This window comes from Oncorhynchus kisutch, linkage group LG11, assembly GCF_002021735.2.
Source record: "Oncorhynchus kisutch isolate 150728-3 linkage group LG11, Okis_V2, whole genome shotgun sequence".
Classification (NCBI taxonomy): Eukaryota; Metazoa; Chordata; class Actinopteri; order Salmoniformes; family Salmonidae; genus Oncorhynchus; species Oncorhynchus kisutch.
The window spans coordinates 77,991,305-78,010,349 of NC_034184.2; the positions used below are offsets into that span (position 1 = coordinate 77,991,305).

Below are 19,045 nucleotides of genomic sequence, written 5' to 3' on the forward strand. Positions count from 1 at the left end.
TGCATTGTTTGGAAAAGGTCCCGTAAGTAAGCGTTTGACGGTCTACACCTGTAGACAGCATGTGTCAAATACAATTTGATTTGGCTAAGGGTGCGTTCGTAAATTCACCCTGGCTATCTACTCCGATTTCAGAGCACTCTCGTCTGTGTGCCTGAGCGCAGAATAACTGATGAATATTTACTGACGGTGTCAGTAAACGTCGACAAAATAAAAGCATAATTAAATTGTTGCCAGCAGCACAGTCGCTCTAGATAACATGAAAACAGCCTAACCAACTCTGCCAGAGGGAGTGAAATGGTCAGAGTGAGGTGTTCTTTCATTGGTGTTTGGAATTAGCTTGCAAGCTAGGCAACGTTAATTTGGGTGTTGAGGTCAGAACGCTCCGATCAACCCTACTCGGCCAGAGCGTCCAGTTCCGCTCTGACTTTACGGACGTACAATCTGACAAAACTCTGACTTTAAGGACGGACAAATCTGACAAAACTCTGGTTTACGGACGGACAAATCTGACTTTACGGACGCTCTGAGCGCACTCCAGATTTACGAACAAGCACATATCAAGCGTCTGTAACGACGCGGTGCTGTTTGCCTTTGTTCACATCGCCTTTCGGTGGCGGAACAAATATTTTGCGGGGAAGTCCTGACTTCTTTCTGGTCCAATCACCGAGGGTTGCTGTTGCTATGTGACGTTGACTGCAAACGTTAAGTTGCTATGGATTGTAAATGAAGTTGGCCGATCTCTAAACCAACCACTTTTTATATAATTTTAGCAAATTAACTCTCTTACTTGTTTAGTTTTTTGTTGTTGTTTTTTTATCAACAAGAAAGATATTCGATTAGTATTCAGGTAAAGAGTTTTTGTAGTAAGTAAATTGATTATACGACTTTGTCAGCCATCTTCTGTCTGCTGAACGATAAGGCTGTCATCTCATTCGTGTGGTTCAGATAGCTAACGTCTGTTACAATATAGTCTTCTGTAATGATAGGCACATTCATTGGCTATAGTTTATACTAATGTTAGATTGATTATCACATCTTGAAAACTATGAATAACATTTCATATCCATTATATTTCCCAGCAATGCCTCCTCCAGATACTATGTACTGTGAACAGCAAATCAACATCCCCCCTGAACTACCAGACATTCTCAAACAGTTCACCAAAGCTGCAATCAGAACCCAACCCCATGACATACTACAGTGGTCTGCAGCGTAAGTACAGCCTCCCTGGATGTGACTGTACAACTAAGAGAACCCAGCTTTTATGGTTCAGATGGTAGGACAGTGGCCTTGTAACTACCCAGTTGCTGAGCATAGATAATGGCCAGGGTAAAGTACAATGGTTGTTTCATTTAAATGTTTGTTGTTCTATCAGGTACTTCTCTGCCCTGTCCAAAGGAGACACTCTGCCAGCCAAAGATAGGCTGGAGATGCCCGTTGCCACACAGAAGACTGATACCGGATTGACTCCAGGCCTGCTGAAGGTCCTACACAAACAGGTACTCACTGACTGACTGACTGACTCCAGGCCTGCTGAAGGTCCTACACAAACAGGTACTCGCTGAATGACTGACTGACTCCAGGCCTGCTGAAGGTCCTACACAAACAGGTACTCGCTGAATGACTAACTGACTCCAGGCCTGCTGAAGGTCCTACACAAACAGGTACCCACTGACTGACTGACTCCAGGCCTGCTGAAGGTCCTACATAAACAGGTACCCACTGACTGACTGACTGACTCCAGGCCTGCTGAAGGTCCTACATAAACAGGTACTCTCTGACTGACTGACCGACTGACTGACTCCAGGCCTGCTGAAGGTCCTACACAAACAGGTACTCGCTGAATGACTGACTGACTCCAGGCCTGCTGAAGATCCTACATAAACAGGTACTCACTGACTGACTGACTGACTCCAGGCCTGCTGAAGGTCCTACACAAACAGGTACTCGCTGAATGACTGACTGACTCCAGGCCTGCTGAAGGTCCTACATAAACAGGTACTCACTGACTGACTGACTGACTCCAGGCCTGCTGAAGGTCCTACACAAACAGGTACCCACTGACTGAGTGACTGACTCCAGGCCTGCTGAAGGTCCTACATAAACAGGTACTCACTGACTGACTGACCGACTGACTGACTGACTGACTCCAGGCCTGCTGAAGGTCCTACACAAACAGGTACTCGCTGAATGACTGACTGACTCCAGGCCTGCTGAAGATCCTACACAAACAGGTACTCACTGACTGACTGACTCCAGGCCTGCTGAAGATCCTACACAAACAGGTATTCACTGACTGACTGACTGACTGACTCCAGGCCTGCTGAAGGTCCTACACAAAAAGGTACTCACTGAATGACTGACTGACTCCAGGCCTGCTGAAGGTCCTACACAAACAGGTACTCACTGACTGACACATTGATCTCAGGTGTGCTGAAAGTCCTTCCCATCCTCTCCCCTTCTATGCTAGGATGTTAAGGTACCTCTCTTTCTCTCCCTGTATGTCGCTGGCTTCTATTGTTGTAAAAAAAAAAAGATGACCTCTCTTGCCTCTTTCTCCCTCTCCTTCCTCTCTGTCCCGGTGAATGTAGCTGGCCCCTAAGGAGACGATCAGTAAGGAGGAGCTGCAGCAGAAGTGGAAGGGTCTGTGTCTGCCCTCAGAGCAGCTGGACACTCTGCTGGCCCTGGGGAACTTCAACGACAACATCCACTGGATGCAGTTCTTTGCCCTGGGCTGCAGCGCTCTGGGAGGGGTGAGTCCCTGGCTCCGATATCTGTCTGTCAGTTTTCAGAGAGAAACTATGGTGTCGTGCTAGTAAATACCACATGATGGCAGTATGGTACTGTCTTGATGGCCCAGGCTTTTCTGAAGTGTGTGTGCTCCCCTGTGTGTGCTCCCCTGTGTGTGCTCCCCTGTGTGTGCTCCCCTGTGTGTACTCCCTGTGTGTGTTCCCCTGTGTGTACTCCCTGTGTGTGTGTGTGTGTGTGTGTGTGTGTGTGTGTGTGTGTGTGTGTGTGTGTGTGTGTGTGTGTGTGTGTGTGTGTGTGTGTGTGTGTGTGTTCAGACCATCATCAGTGCCCTGAAGTATGCGTGTGAAATCCTGACGGAGAATGAGGAGGGTGGAGCGGCGAGGATCCCCTTTGATACATTCGTAGGGCTGTACACTTACCTGGCCCACCTGGACGGAGAGATCCCCCAGGACCAGATAGACAGCTTCCTAAGCAGCCTGCAGGAGTCTGTGTGAGTGGTACACTACCCTACACTCTCTCTATGTGCACACACTCATTTCCTGGAATTCTACACATTTTTCCATTAGATCGAGAGAAAAGTTTCCAATTCTAAAGCAAATTTCCTGCAAGTCTACACATTTTGCCATGACTTATTCCATGTTAATATGATATCTGAGTGAGAATCACTAACTAAATCAATGGGGGCCCCCTGGAGGTCAGGGCCCCTGGGCATGTTACCTGACATGGGCTAATTGAGTGACTGTCTGTGACTGACGTAACAAGAGAAAAACTGCAGATCTACCTCTATACCTCTACCTCGCTCTACCTTTCTCTCTTCCTCTACCTCGCTCTACCTTTCACTCTTCCTCTACCTCGCTCTACCTTTCACTCTTCCTCTACCTCGCTCTACCTTTCACTCTTCCTCTACCTCGCTCTACATTTCTCTCTTCCTCTACCTCGCTCTACATTTCTCTCTACATCTACCTTACTACCTTTCTCTCTTCCTCTACCTCACTCTACCTTTGTCTCTACCTTTCTCTACCTCGCTCTACCTTTCTCTTCCTCTACCTCACTCTACCTTTCTCTCTTCCTCTACCTTTCTCTCTACCTTGCTCTACCTTTCTCTCTACCTTGCTCTACCTTTCTCTACCTCGCTCTACCTTTCTCTCTTCCTCTACCTCACTCTACCTTTCTCTCTTCCTCTACCTCACTCTACCTTGCTCTACCTTTCTCTCTACCTTGCTCTACCTTTCTCTCTACCTCGCTCTACCTTTCTCTCTTCCTCTACCTCGATCTACCTTTCTCTCTTCCCCTACCTCACTCTACCTTTCTCTCTTCCTCTACCTCACTCTACCTCGCTCTACCTTTCTCTCTTCCTCTACCTCGCTCTACCTTTTTCTCTGCCTCTACCTCGCTCTACCTGTCTCTCTACCTCACTCTACCTTTCTCTCTACCTCGCTCTACCTTTCTCTCTACCTCGCTCTACCTTTCTCTCTTACTCTACCTTGCTCTACCCTTCTCTCTTCCTCCCTCTACCTCTCTCTCTTCCTCTACCTCTCTCTTCCCCTACCTCTCTCTCTCTACCTCTCCCTCTCTACCTTTACCTCTTACACATTCTCTCTTTCTACCTCTCTCTATCTTTCCCTCTACCTCTACTTTTCTCTCTACCATTACCTCTCTTACACATTATCGCTCTACTTCTCTCTCTTTCTACCTCTCTCTCTCTCTCTCTCTCTCTCTCTCTCTGCTTTACTTTGTGTGTTTCTTGTGGTTTACAGCACCAAGCAGAATGGGATGATTCAGCTGGCCAACTTCTACAGCCGCAAAAAATTTAGATAATAGGAGAGATTGAGGGAGAGACGAAAAGGACAGGAAAGAACAGGAAGAAACAGAGAGTATCAGGAAGGAATTGGCTTTACTACTTATTCTACAAATAAATAGTATTCTCTAAATCCCCATGGAATCACGATCAGTTGATGTATTTCCTGTTAAAGCTCAGATCTGTACAGTAGTGATACCCAGTTGATGTATTTCCTGTTAAAGCTCAGATCTGTACAGTAGTGATACCCAGTTGATGTATTTCCTGTTAAAGCTCAGATCTGTACAGTAGTGATACCCAGTTGATGTATTTCCTGTTAAAGCTCAGATCTGTACAGTAGTGATACCCAGTTGATGTATTTCCTGTTAAAGCTCAGATCTGTACAGTAGTGATACCCAGTTGATGTATTTCCTGTTAAAGCTCAGATCTGTACAGTAGTGATACCCAGTTGATGTATTTCCTGTTAAAGCTCAGATCTGTACAGTAGTGATACCCAGTTGATGTATTTCCTGTTAAAGCTCAGATCTGTACAGTAGTGATGCCCAGTTGATGTATTTCCTGTTAAAGCTCAGATCTGTACAGTAGTGATGCCCAGTTGATGTATTTCCTGTTAAAGCTCAGATCTGTACAGTAGTGATGCCCAGTTGATGTATTTCCTGTTAAAGCTCAGATCTGTACAGTAGTGATGCCCAGTTGATGTATTTCCTGTTAAAGCTCAGATCTGTACAGTAGTGATGCCCAGTTGATGTATTTCCTGTTAAAGCTCAGATCTGTACAGTAGTGATGCCCAGTTGATGTATTTCCTGTTAAAGCTCAGATCTGTACAGGAGTGATACCCAGTTGCTTGAATTATTTCCCAGGCAGTTGAGTTTGGTTTATATCTTATTGTAATATCGGACAGAGAGTTGCTGTGATATAACATGGAAGGTCTACTGTACTGCGTGTGAATGTAGGTCAGTGTCACTAGAACCAATGAGAACCACTCCTGCCCTGACAGGTTAGTCGATAGTTCATTTGTCATGCTCATGCCTTGTCAATTAAGTGCCTGTTGCATTCTTTTTCAACTTGGCATATTCATTTAGCCAGTGAGTGAGTGAGTGAGGGAGATAGGGAGTCTGTCTGTCTCTGTCTGTCTGCTAGTTCTTGTGAAATGGAGATAGTGTTCACAGTAGTGGTCCTCTCAGCAGTACAACAGTTATAAGGCTAGTGAATGAGACAGCTGTGAACAGATGCTCTGGGGCCTAGCTGACACTAGTAGACTAGTACCCAGTAACACATGCTGTAAGACACAGTCTATTGCCCGTCTGTGGTAGTGAAAGCCAGAGAACACATCAGTATAGTGGTGGAACACAAGAATCAAACCAGACTAATTTGACTCTCTTTCCCATACAGTCATCATGTACGATGAGGAAGTATAACTACAGCTCAGTTTGACAACGTATGGAACTCTCTCATTACTCATGTAGTGGATGACCTACAGCGCCCTCTGTAATTACTGGGACACTGAAGCATTCTTCAGTTGGCTCTATACTCCCAACAGTTTAGATTTGAAATCAAACAATGACTTTGAGGATTATTAAGTGCAGACTGTCAACTTTAATTTGAGGGTATTCGTGTCAGGTGAACTGTTTAGAAATTACAGCACTTTTTTGTACATAGTCCCCCTGTTTTAGGGGACCAAAAGTATTGGGACAAATTCACTTGATGTTTATTTAAGTACATATAAATGCTAAACTACCCTGTTATTGTAATGGTGACGTTTTGGGGGTATGATATTTGTGCTTTTATAAAAGTGACACCAAAATGACACAATACAGGATTTACCGTTCATTTCTATTGGGCATAACATAATCCAAAACAAACAAAATACATCCAACAAATGTAGGACCAAATACTTTTTACTACTTTAAGTTGTCCCAATACTTTTGCTCCCGTAAAATGGGGGGGGGGGGGGGGGGTCTGTGTTTTAAAAGGGCTCTATTTTCTAAACGGTTCACCCGATATGGATGAAAATACCCTCAAATTGAAGTGGCAAATCTGTACTTTAAGCCCTTGGTCATGCTTGATTTCCAAAGTGTTGAAGTATAGAGCCAAAAGAAGAAAAAAGGATTCACTGTCCCAATAATTACTGAGGGAACTGTAGTTAGAACAATGTATAAAAGGTTTACCCAAAAGCCCTTCAGCCCAATTTAAATAAAAAGGGGACATCAGTTGCTCGAAAAAACATTCCTTACCCCAGGATACTTCAACTAGTAACTATCATTCCTTACCCCAGGATACTTCAACCAGTAACTATCATTCCTTACCCCAGGATACTTCAACCAGTAACTATCATTCCTTACCCCAGGATACTTCAACTGGTAACTATCATTCCTTACCCCAGGATACTTCAACTAGTAACTATCATTCCTTACCCCAGGATACTTCAACTAGTAACTATCATTCCTTACCCCAGGATACTTCAACTAGTAACTATCATTCCTTACCTCAGGATACATCAACTAGTAACTATCATTCCTTACCCCAGGATACTTCAACTACTAACTATCATTCCTTACCCCAGGATACTTCAACTGGTAACTATCATTCCTTACCCCAGGATACTTCAACTGGTAACTATCATTCCTTACCCCAGGATACTTCAACTAGTAACTATCATTCCTTACCCCAGGATACTTCAACTAGTAACTATCATTCCTTACCCCAGGATACTTCAACTAGTAACTATCATTCCTTACCCCAGGATACTTCAACCAGTAACTATCATTCCTTACCCCAGGATACTTCAACTAGTAACTATCATTCCTTACCCCAGGATACTTCAACTAGTAACTATCATTCCTTACCCCAGGATACTTCAACTAGTAATTATCATTCCTTACCCCAGGATACTTCAACTAGTCACTATCATTCCTTACCCCAGGATACTTCAACTGGTAACTATCATTCCTTACCCCAGGATACTTCAACTGGTAACTATCATTCCTTACCCCAGGATACTTCAACTAGTAACTATCATTCCTTACCCCAGGATACTTCAACTAGTAACTATCATTCCTTACCCCAGGATACTTCAACTAGTAACTATCATTCCTTACCCCAGGATACTTCAACCAGTAACTATCATTCCTTACCCCAGGATACTTCAACTAGTAACTATCATTCCTTACCCCAGGATACTTCAACTAGTAACTATCATTCCTTACCCCAGGATACTTCAACTAGTAACTATCATTCCTTACCCCATGATACTTCAACCAGTAACTATCATTCCTTACCCCAGGATACTTCAACTAGTAATTATCATTCCTTACCCCAGGATACTTCAACCAGTAACTATCATTCCTTACCCCAGGATACTTCAACTAGTAACTATCATTCCTTACCCCAGGATACTTCAACTGGTAACTATCATTCCTTACCACAGGATACTTCAACTGGTAACTATCATTCCTTACCCCAGGATACTTCAACTAGTAACTATCATTCCTTACCCCAGGATACTTCAACTAGTAACTATCATTCCTTACCCCAGGATACTTCAACCAGTAACTATCATTCCTTACCCCAGGATACTTCAACTAGTATCTATCATTCCTTACCCCAGGATACTTCAACTAGTAACTATCATTCCTTACCCCAGGATACTTCAACTAGTAACTATCATTCCTTACCCCAGGATACTTCAACTAGTAACTATCATTCCTTACCCCAGGATACTTCAACTAGTAACTATCATTCCTTACCCCAGGATACTTCAACCAGTAACTATCATTCCTTACCCCAGGATACTTCAACTAGTATCTATCATTCCTTACCCCAGGATACTTCAACTAGTAACTATCATTCCTTACCCCAGGATACTTCAACTAGTAACTATCATTCCTTACCCCAGGATACTTCAACTAGTAACTATCATTCCTTACCCCAGGATACTTCAACTAGTAACTATCATTCCTTACCTCAGGATACATCAACTAGTAACTATCATTCCTTACCCCAGGATACTTCAACTACTAACTATCATTCCTTACCCCAGGATACTTCAACTGGTAACTATCATTCCTTACCCCAGGATACTTCAACTGGTAACTATCATTCCTTACCCCAGGATACTTCAACTAGTAACTATCATTCCTTACCCCAGGATACTTCAACTGGTAACTATCATTCCTTACCCCAGGATACTTCAACTGGTAACTATCATTCCTTACCCCAGGATACTTCAACTAGTAACTATCATTCCTTACCCCAGGATACTTCAACCAGTAACTATCATTCCTTACCCCAGGATACTTCAACTAGTAATTATCATTCCTTACCCCAGGATACTTCAACCAGTAACTATCATTCCTTACCCCAGGATACTTCAACTAGTAACTATCATTCCTTACCCCAGGATACTTCAACTGGTAACTATCATTCCTTACCACAGGATACTTCAACTGGTAACTATCATTCCTTACCCCAGGATACTTCAACTAGTAACTATCATTCCTTACCCCAGGATACTTCAACTAGTAACTATCATTCCTTACCCCAGGATACTTCAACCAGTAACTATCATTCCTTACCCCAGGATACTTCAACTAGTAACTATCATTCCTTACCCCAGGATACTTCAACTAGTAACTATCATTCCTTACCTCAGGATACATCAACTAGTAACTATCATTCCTTACCCCAGGATACTTCAACTACTAACTATCATTCCTTACCCCAGGATACTTCAACTGGTAACTATCATTCCTTACCCCAGGATACTTCAACTGGTAACTATCATTCCTTACCCCAGGATACTTCAACTAGTAACTATCATTCCTTACCCCAGGATACTTCAACTGGTAACTATCATTCCTTACCCCAGGATACTTCAACTAGTAACTATCATTCCTTACCTCAGGATACTTAACTGGTGACTTTTCAGGAGAATAAACGAAAAAGCACTCTGTTGCTGTAAATCTGATATTTATTGACCAGAGAAACAACGAATAGGCTCACGTTTAGGCATGACTCACCTTCATCAGCCGGGGAGTGTTCTATTCGTCATATCAATCATAGATGTCAGTAGTAGTAGCAGCAACGCCACAGGTTATTCAAACGAGTACGATCATCAGTCAAGAGCCGTAGACATACATTCCACTTGAAAAACAAAAGACAGAAAGATCAGAAAGGAGCTGTTCATTCAGACCCTTTGTCTCGGCGTACTCTAAGCAGTCGATCCAAAGTGCCTCTAACAATTTCCTCACTATATTCCCTCCTCTGGAGGACAGAGAAACTAGAGGCTGAGCCATGATTAGCGTTTGCATAATGCCGGAGCATTCCCCTAGTCCATAGTTTTTTGTGCAGATAGCCGTTTTGTGCTCAGCTATTCTTAATTTGAGCTCGTGTTTCGTCTGACCAATTTAAACAAGCCCACTTGGGCATTTAAATAACGTGTTGTACTACAATTTAGGACGTATTTTATCTTGTATTCTTTTACCCTAACGTGGGTGATAGAATACTTTTGTGTCACATGAGTTGGAACAATGACCGCAGCGGTAGAAACCATTAAGGGACCTGGGAGCACACTGTGCACAACGCCGTCTCTGATATTACAACCCTCCTGGAGCATATCAGGGGAGGGTTGGACGCAAAGTCTTTGAGCAAGGGGTGACTCTGGAGAATGTGCCGGTGTTTGAGGATGACTTATCTGCCTGTCTGGCACTGTAGTTAGGCTGCTTCATGCTTGAAAGATGATCAATGTTGATTTTACAGTGGGGTGTTCGTGCCAGACAAAGTGTTTCTTGAATCTGTGCCAGGGTTTCATTGGGCTAATCTAGTTCCCTGGCTAGCATGTCCCTGATGCTAATGTAATGAACTCCCTTACCTCACAACACTCTGTCATCCAATTGGCTATTGGCAGCACTGCTTAATAAGCCTATGATCTGAATTTCTCAGTGACAGCGCTTAATGAACTCTGTCATCTGATTTGGTCCTTGCAGTGATTGGTTAGGTAATTCTGTGATTTAATTGGTTGCTGGCTCTTTTAGGTAAAGTACTAATTTGATCTGATTGGCTCTTGACAATGCTGAGTGAAGGAGCAGAAAAGAGCTTGGTAAATGTAACCCCTATTGGTTAAGATTATGACAACATTTTGTCACATTTAGTTTGTTTTGCAGTTCGACTGCGTTCGGCAGTTGTTTTCTTGCGGGTGTTCGACGACCATTTTCTTTCTTGAGGCAAGCCGAAGTTCAGTACCCGAAGTCTACGCCCCTTCGTTAGTGATTGGTCAACAGTAGTGATTCTTCAATTAAGTCTTTGTTGTCATTAAACGAGAGACGACTGCTTTTCATTGAGAAATACTGCACCAAACATCTTAGTTAGATGGAAAATTGTGCGACTAAGATCTCAGCACAAACGTGAAAATGAATGGCAGATTTCTGGGTATGTTGTTGATAGGGCAAATGTCTTTAGGCAGTATGCGAGCACAGAAGTTCACTTCCCCTCGCCGAGTTCTGCTAGGAGCAAAGACATACCACGTCATGATGCCAAAGGTACACTCACTGATGGGGAGCACTCTCACCTCATAGTGAGGTAATGGCTGGCTGGCTGCTGAGACAGACTGCAGCATGATGCCAAACCTGAACAGCAGCCAACTCACTGAGAGGAAATCACAAAATCCCTAACACACCCACTGCAACTCTGACAGAGTACACACACACACACACACACATACATACATACAGTGGGGCAAAAAAGTATTTAGTCAGCCACCAATTGTGCAAGTTATCCCACGTAAAAAGATGAGATATGCCTGTAATTTTCATCATAGGTACACTTCAATTATGACAGACAAAATGAGAGAAAAAAATCCAGAAAATCACATTGTAGGATTTTTTATGAATTTATTTGCAAATTATGGTGGAAAATAAGTATTTGGTCACCTACAAGTATTTGGTCACCTATTTGGTCACCTACAAGCAAGATTTCTGTAACTTCTCCTTTAAGAGGCTCCTCTGTCCTCCACTCGTTACCTGTATTGATGGCACCTGTTTGAACTTGTTATCAGTATAAAAGACACCTGTCCACAACCTCAAACAGTCACACTCCAAACTCCACTATGGCCAAGACCAAAGAGCTGTCAAAGGACACCAGAAACAAAATTGTAGAACTGCACCAGGTTGGGAAGACTGAATCTGCAATAGGTAAGCAGCTTGGTTTGAAGAAATCAACTGTGGGAGCAATTATTAGGAAATGGAAGACATACAAGACCACTGATAATCTCCCTCGATCTGGGGTGCCACACAAGATCTCACCCCGTGGGGTCAAAATGATCACAAGAATGGTGAGCAAAAATCCCAGAACCACACGGGGGGACCTAGTGAATGACCTGCAGAGAGCTGGGACCAAAGTAACAAAGCCTACCATCAGTAACACACTACGCCAGCAGGGACTCAAATCCTGCAGTGCCAGATGTGTCCCCCTGCTTAAGCCAGTACATGTCCAGGCCCGTCTGAAGTTTGCTAGAGAGCATTTGGATGATCCAGAAGAAGATTGGGAGAATGTCATATGGTCAGATGACACCAAAATATAACTTTTTGGTAAAAACTCAACTCGTCGTGGTTGGAGGACAAAGAATGCTGAGTTGCATCCAAAGAACACCATACCTACTGTGAAGCATGGGGGTGGAAACATCGTGCTTTGGGGCTGTTTTTCTGAAAAGGGATCAGGACGACTGATCCGTGTAAAGGAAAGAATGAATGGGGCCATGTATCGTGAGATTTTGAGTGAAAACCTCCTTCCATCAGCAAGGGCATTGAAGATGAAACATGGCTCAGTCTTTCAGCATGACAATGATCCCAAACACACCGCCCGGCCACGAAGGAGTGGCTTTGTAAGAAGCATTTCAAGGTCCTGGAGTGGCCTAGCCAGTCTCCAGATCTCACCCCATAGAAAATCTTTGGATGGAGTTGAAAGTCCGTGTTGCCCAGCAACAGCCCCAAAACATCACTGCTCTAGAGGAGATCTGCATGGAGGAATGGGCCAAAATACCGGCAACCGTGTGTGAAAACCTTGTGAAGACTTACAGAAAATGGTTGAATTCTGTCATTGCCAACAAAGGGTATATATCAAAGTATTGAGATAAGCTTTTGTTATTGACCAAATACTTATTTTCCACCATAATTTGCAAATAAATTCATAAAAAATCTTACAATGTGATTTTCTGTTTTTTTGTTGTCATTTTGTCTGTCATAGTTGAAGTGTACCTATGATGAAAATTACAGGCCTCTCTCATCTTTTTAAGTGGGAGAACTTGCACAATTGGTGGCTGACTAAATACTTTTTTGCCTCACTACATACATACATACATACATACATACATACATACATACATACATACATACATACATTGTCAAGAAAAAGTATGTGAACCCTTTGGAATTACCTGGATCTCTGCATAAATTAGTCAGAACATGTGATCTGATCTTCATCTTAGTCACAACAATAGACGGACACTGTGCTTAAACTAATAACACACAAATTATTGTATTTTGTTTGTCATATTGGATACATAATTTAAACATTCACAGTGTAGGTTGGAAAAAAGTATGTGAACCCCTAGGCTAATGACTTCTCCAAAAGCTGATTGGAGTCAGGAGTCAGCTAACCCGGAGTCCAATCAATGAGACGAGATTGGAGATGTTGGTTAGAGCTTCCGTGCCCTATAAAAAAACACTCACAAAATGTAAGTTTGCTATTCACAAGAAGCATTGCCTGATGTGAACCATGCCTTGAACAAAAGAGATCTCAGAAGACCTAAGATTAAGAATTGTTGACTTGCATAAAGCTGGAACGGCTTACAAAAGTATCTGATGTTCATCAGTCCACGTTAAGAAAAGTTCTCTATAAATGGAGAACGTTCAGCACTGTTGCTACTCTCCCTAGGAGTGGCCGTCCTGCAAAGATGACTGCAAGAGCACAGTACAGAATGCTCAATGAGGTTAAGAAGAATCCTAGTGTCAGCTAAAGACTTACATAAATCTCTGGAACATGCTAACATCTCTGTTGACGAGTCTACGATACGTAAAACACTAAATAAGAATGGTGGTCATGGGAGGACACCACCTGAAGAAGCCACTGCTGTCCAAAAATGTCTGAGGTTCGCAAAAGAGCACCTGGATGTTCCACAGCTCTACTGGCAAAATATTCTGTAGACAGATTAAACTAATGTTGAGTTGTTTCGATGTGTGGAGAGAAAAAAGGCCCAGCACCCCAACATCAAAACCTCATCCCAACTGTAAAGTATGGTGGAGGAAGCATCATGGTTTGGGGCTGCTTTGCCTCCTCAGGGCCTGGACAGCTTGCTATCATAAACTTTGGAATTCATTTTTCCATTGATCAAGACCTTTTGCAGGAGAATGTTAGGCTATCTGTCCGCCAATTGAAGCTCAACAGAAGTTGGGTGATGCAGCAGGCCAACAACCCAAAACACAGAAGTAAATCAACAACAGAGCGGCTTCAACAGAAGAAAATATGCCTTCTGGAGTGGCCCAGTCAGAGTCCTGACCTTCTGGAGTGGCCCAGTCAGAGTCCTGACCTTCTGGAGTGGCCCAGTCAGAGTCCTGACCTTAACCCGATTGAGACGCTGTGACATGACTTCAAAAGAGCAGTTCACACCAGACATCCCAATAATATTGCTGAACTGAAACAGTTTTGTAAAGATGAATGGTCCAAAATTCCTCCTGACCGTTGTGCAGGTCTGATCCACAACTACAGAAAACATTTGGTTGAGGTTATTGCTGCCAAAGGAGGGTCAACCAGTTATTAAATCCAAGGGTTCACATACTTTTCCAACCCTCCACTGTGAATGTTTACACGGTGTGTTCAATAAAGACATGAACATGTATAATTATTTGTATTATTAGTTTAAGCAGACTGTGTCTGTCTATTGTTTTGACTTGGATGAAGGATCATATAAAATTTGATGAGCAATTTATTCAGATATCCAGGTAATTCCAAAGGGTTCACATACTTTTTCTTGCCACTGTACATACACATAAACACACAAACCTGTGACAGGGAACAATTACAAACACACACCATCAGATAACAAGTTTACAAACACACACACACTAGCACAGGTAAGACCAAGCTTAGCAGAGTAGGGTTTTCCTCTTTATCTTTCCAAATGAAGGGATGTAACCATAATACACAGTAGTATAGGTCTTAACCAGCAGTACTGTGTATTCACAGTATTATAGGTCCTAACCAGCAGTACTGTGTATTCACAGTATTATAAGTCCTAACCAGCAGTACTGTGTATTCACAGTATTATAGGTCCTAACCAGCAGTACTGTGTATTCACAGTATTATAGGTCCTAACCAGCAGTACTGTGTATTCACAGTATTATAGGTCCTAACCAGCAGTACTGTGTATTCACAGTATTATAGGTCCTAACCAGCAGTACTGTGTATTCACAGTATTATAGGTCCTAACCAGCAGTACTGTGTATTCACAGTATTATAGGTCCTAACCAGCAGTACTGTGTATTCACAGTATTATAGGTTCTAACCAGCAGTACTGTGTATTCACAGTATTATAGGTCCTAACCAGCAGTACTGTGTATTCACAGTATTATAGGTCCTAACCAGCAGTACTGTGTATTCACAGTATTATAGGTCCTAACCAGCAGTACTGTGTATTCACAGTATTATAGGTTCTAACCAGCAGTACTGTGTATTCACAGTATTATAGGTCCTAACCAGCAGTACTGTGTATTCACAGTATTATAGGTCCTAACCAGCAGTACGGTGTATTCACAGTATTATAGGTCCTAACCAGCAGTACTGTGTATTCACAGTATTATAGGTCCTAACCAGCAGTACTGTGTATTCACAGTATTATAGGTCCTAACCAGCAGTACTGTGTATTCACAGTATTATAGGTCCTAACCAGCAGTACTGTGTATTCACAGTATTATAGGTCCTAACCAGCAGTACTGTGTATTCACAGTATTATAGGTTCTAGCCAGCAGTACTGTGTATTCACGGTATTATAGGTTCTAGCCAGCAGTACTGTGTATTCACAGTATTATAGGTTCTAGCCAGCAGTACTGTGTATTCACAGTATTATAGGTTCTAGCCAGCAGTACTGTGTATTCACAGTATTATAGGTTCTAGCCAGCAGTACTGTGTATTCACAGTATTATAGGTTCTAGCCAGCAGTACTGTGTATTCAGCTAATTCTGGATAGGTACAGCTCTAAAACATGAGGGGGCCATACTGTGTGAGTGTGGAGCGACCTAGCCGGGACACAAGTCAGGACACATCAAAATCCCTCTTTTCAGATGGACTGGTAACCCACTTCTCCCTTCTAGGCTGTGCTAGTCTCTTCATCATCTTTAGGTAGCTTAGGACTGACGCTTGTGCCCAAGGCTCCATAGACTGTAGTGCTAGTCTCTTCATCATCTTTAGGTAGCTTAGGACTGACGCTTGTGCCCAAGGCTCCATAGACTGTAGTGCTAGTCTCTTCATCATCTTTAGGTAGCTTAGGACTGACGCTTGTGCCCAAGGCTCCATAGACTGTAGTGCCAGTCTGTGTGTAAAGGCTGTGGTCCCAGTGAAGAATTTGTGTCACCTCAGCAGCCTCTACTGCAGCCTGGCTCTGGGAAACAACATCTCTGGGGAAGTGACGCTGTCACAGAATAGTGAGGAGGGAGGAAGAGAAAGAAAGAGAGAGAGAACAAGTGGACAGAGCTGGACCGGAAGGGAGATGGACGAGAGAGGGAAAGATGAGGGAGAACAGCTTTTGTCCCCTGGCAACATGCTGTCAGGGTAGGTCCCAGCGAACAATACAGCAAGGTCCCTCTCTCCTCTATTGCAACTATGTTCATGTTTTAAAGTCCTAACCCCTCTCTCTCTCTCTCTCTCTCTCTCTCTCTCTCTCTCTCTCTCTCTCTCTCTCTCTCTCTCTCTCTCCCTCTCTCTCTCTCATCCTCTAGGGAATGCCAAGGAGGGATGGTGCAGACAGCGAACTTCAGGGATGTGATTTTTCCTGAAATGTGATTTTTTTCCTGAAACCAGTCATTCCTGCTTTTTTGTCGTCATTTTCAGTCCAACAGCATTAGAAGGGATGAGTTATACCCCCAAAAGTAAAATCTCATGTTCCCTGTCCTGAATTATAATGCTTTCTGTATTGTGGACCAACAGACTGCAGTGACTAGGACCCAGGACAGGAAGCCTCATTCAAATACATGTCTGCCTATTGCCTGTCTATAATACTGTACTGTGATATGACAGTATGTGTGTATCTGTATCCATGTCCACTCTTACGGACTCTTTATTTACTTGTACTTTGGTTCTGGGCATTTTCAATCCACCTGGGACTGAATACAGTTGTTTTATAGTTTTTCTAGGCTGTCTTTTAATAAATGGCACACACACACACACACACACACACAGTCACAGTCAGACACACATGCATGCGAGCGAGTACGCACACATACAAACAACTTGTGTTAATGAAGGGTGTTGCTCTGTGGTTAGAATTTGTTAATTGCTACTCGGAAGGCTAAATAAATACTATTGAATTAATGCCATTTACCATGCACTCTCTTTCCACCTCTCCATGTTTCTCTCTCTCCACCTCTCTCTGCCCACCTTTCTCTCTCTCTCTCTCTCTCTCTCTCTCTCTCTCTCTCTCTCTCTCTCTCTCTCTCTTTGCCTACCTCTCTCTCTCTTTCCCTGTCTACCTCTCTCTCTGCCTACCTCTCAATTCAATTCAATTCAAGGGCTTTATTGGCATGGGAAACATGTGTTAACATTGCCAAAGCAAGTGAGGTAGACAACATACAAAGTGAATATATAAAGTGAAAAACAACAAAAATTAACAGTAAACATTACACATACAGAAGTTTCAAAACAGTAAAGACATTACAAATGTCATATTATATATATATACAGTGTTCTAACAATGTACAAATGGCTAAAGGACACAAGATAAAATAAATAAGCATAAATATGGGTTGTATTTACAATGGTGTTTGTTCTTCACTGGTTGCCCTTTTCTCGTGGCAACAGGTCACAAATCTTGCTGCTGTGATTGCACCACTGTGGAATTTCACCCAGTAGATATGGGAGTTTTTCAAAATTTGATTTGTTTTCGAATTCTTTGTGGATCTGTGTAATCTGAGGGAAATATGTCTCTCTAATATGGTCATACATTGGGCAGGAGGTTAGGAAGTGCAGCTCAGTTTCCACCTCATTTTGTGGGCAGTGAGCACATAGCCTGTCTTCTCTTGAGAGCCATGTCTGCCTACGGCGGCCTTTCTCAATAGCAAGGCTATGCTCACTGAGTCTGTACATAGTCAAGGCTTTCCTTAATTTTGGGTCAGTCACAGTGGTCAGGTATTCTGCCGCTGTGTACTCTCTGTGTAGGGCCAAATAGCATTCTAGTTTGCTCTGTTTTTTTGTTAATTCTTTCCAATGTCTCTCTCTCCACCTCTCTCTCTGCCCACCTTTCTCTCTCTCTCTCTCTCTCTCTCTCTCTCTCTCTCTCTCTCTTTGCCTACCTCTCTCTCTCTTTCCCTGCCTACCTCTCTCTCTGCCCACCCCTTTCTCGCTCTCTCTGTCTCCCTGCCTACCTCTCCCTCTCTCTCTCTGCCTACCTCTCTCTCTCTCTGCCCACCTCGCTCTCTCAATTCAATTTGCTTTATTTGCATGACGTAACAATGTACATATTGCCAAAGCTTACTTTGGATATTCATAATATTAAAATACTAAGAATAAAAATTGTCAACGGGACAACAGTAACCACAGTAACAACAATAACATCAGTAACCAAGTGTCAAAATAACCATACATTGAACAATAACAATAAGCATACAGTAGAGGACATGTGTAGGTTGGTTGGTCTGTCAGACACTGTCCCTCATCTTATGGCAGGCAGCAATGTAGTGCGCTGCCAACCCACAGCTCTCTGCGTCCTCCCCCAACAGGACAGGTAGCCTACTCTCATCAGAGAGGTCTTTGAAACCTTGAATAAGGATTCAAATTTGGGAAAATGACACTCTAATTGTTTTATATTTTGTCAGGAAATGCAGCTCCGTCTCAGGTTCTGCTGTTGTGCAGTGGTTTCCTCTACAGGGAGACAGGTTCTGCTGTTGTGCAGTGGTTGCACAGCCTTTCCTCTACAGGGAGACAGGTTTTCCTCTGTCTACCCTTCTCAATGGCAAGGCTGTGCTCACTGAGCCTGTACTTTGTCAAGGTTTTTCTAAGGTTTTGATCAGTAACCATGGTCAAATATTTAGCCACGGTGTACTATCGATTTAGGGTCAAATAGCACTGCATTTGGCTTTGTGCTTGTGTTTGTGTTTCCCAATAGGCAATATAGTTTTGTTTTGACTGTGTTGTAATTTGATTGGATGTTCTGGTCCTGAGGCTTCAGTATGTTAGTAGAACAGGTTTGTGAACTCAGCCCCAGGACCAGCTGGATGAGGGGACTCTTTTCTTTGC

The 19,045-nt window shown here is 43.0% G+C and overlaps 1 protein-coding gene across 3 annotated transcripts; it reads left to right on the forward strand.

The window, feature by feature from the left end:
- The first annotated feature begins 322 nt into the window (after window positions 1-322).
- LOC109899204 (rhophilin associated tail protein 1-like) lies at window positions 323-17,125 on the forward strand. 3 transcript variants are annotated; one of them, XM_031836362.1, is made up of 6 exons: window positions 323-847; window positions 1,080-1,212; window positions 1,376-1,499; window positions 2,592-2,753; window positions 3,066-3,241; window positions 4,509-5,705. In XM_031836362.1, the coding sequence occupies exons 2-6, from the start codon at window positions 1,082-1,084 to the stop codon at window positions 4,567-4,569; spliced, it is 654 nt and encodes a 217-aa protein (XP_031692222.1). In that variant the 5' UTR covers window positions 323-847; window positions 1,080-1,081; the 3' UTR covers window positions 4,570-5,705. The 3 variants fall into 3 exon arrangements, with proteins under 3 accessions (XP_031692222.1, XP_031692221.1, XP_031692220.1); XM_031836361.1 differs by lacking the exon at window positions 4,509-5,705 and adding an exon at window positions 16,534-17,125 and having other exon boundaries at window positions 327-863; XM_031836360.1 differs by lacking the exon at window positions 4,509-5,705 and adding an exon at window positions 16,534-17,125 and having other exon boundaries at window positions 331-847.
- Window positions 17,126-19,045: the final 1,920 nt, after the last annotated feature.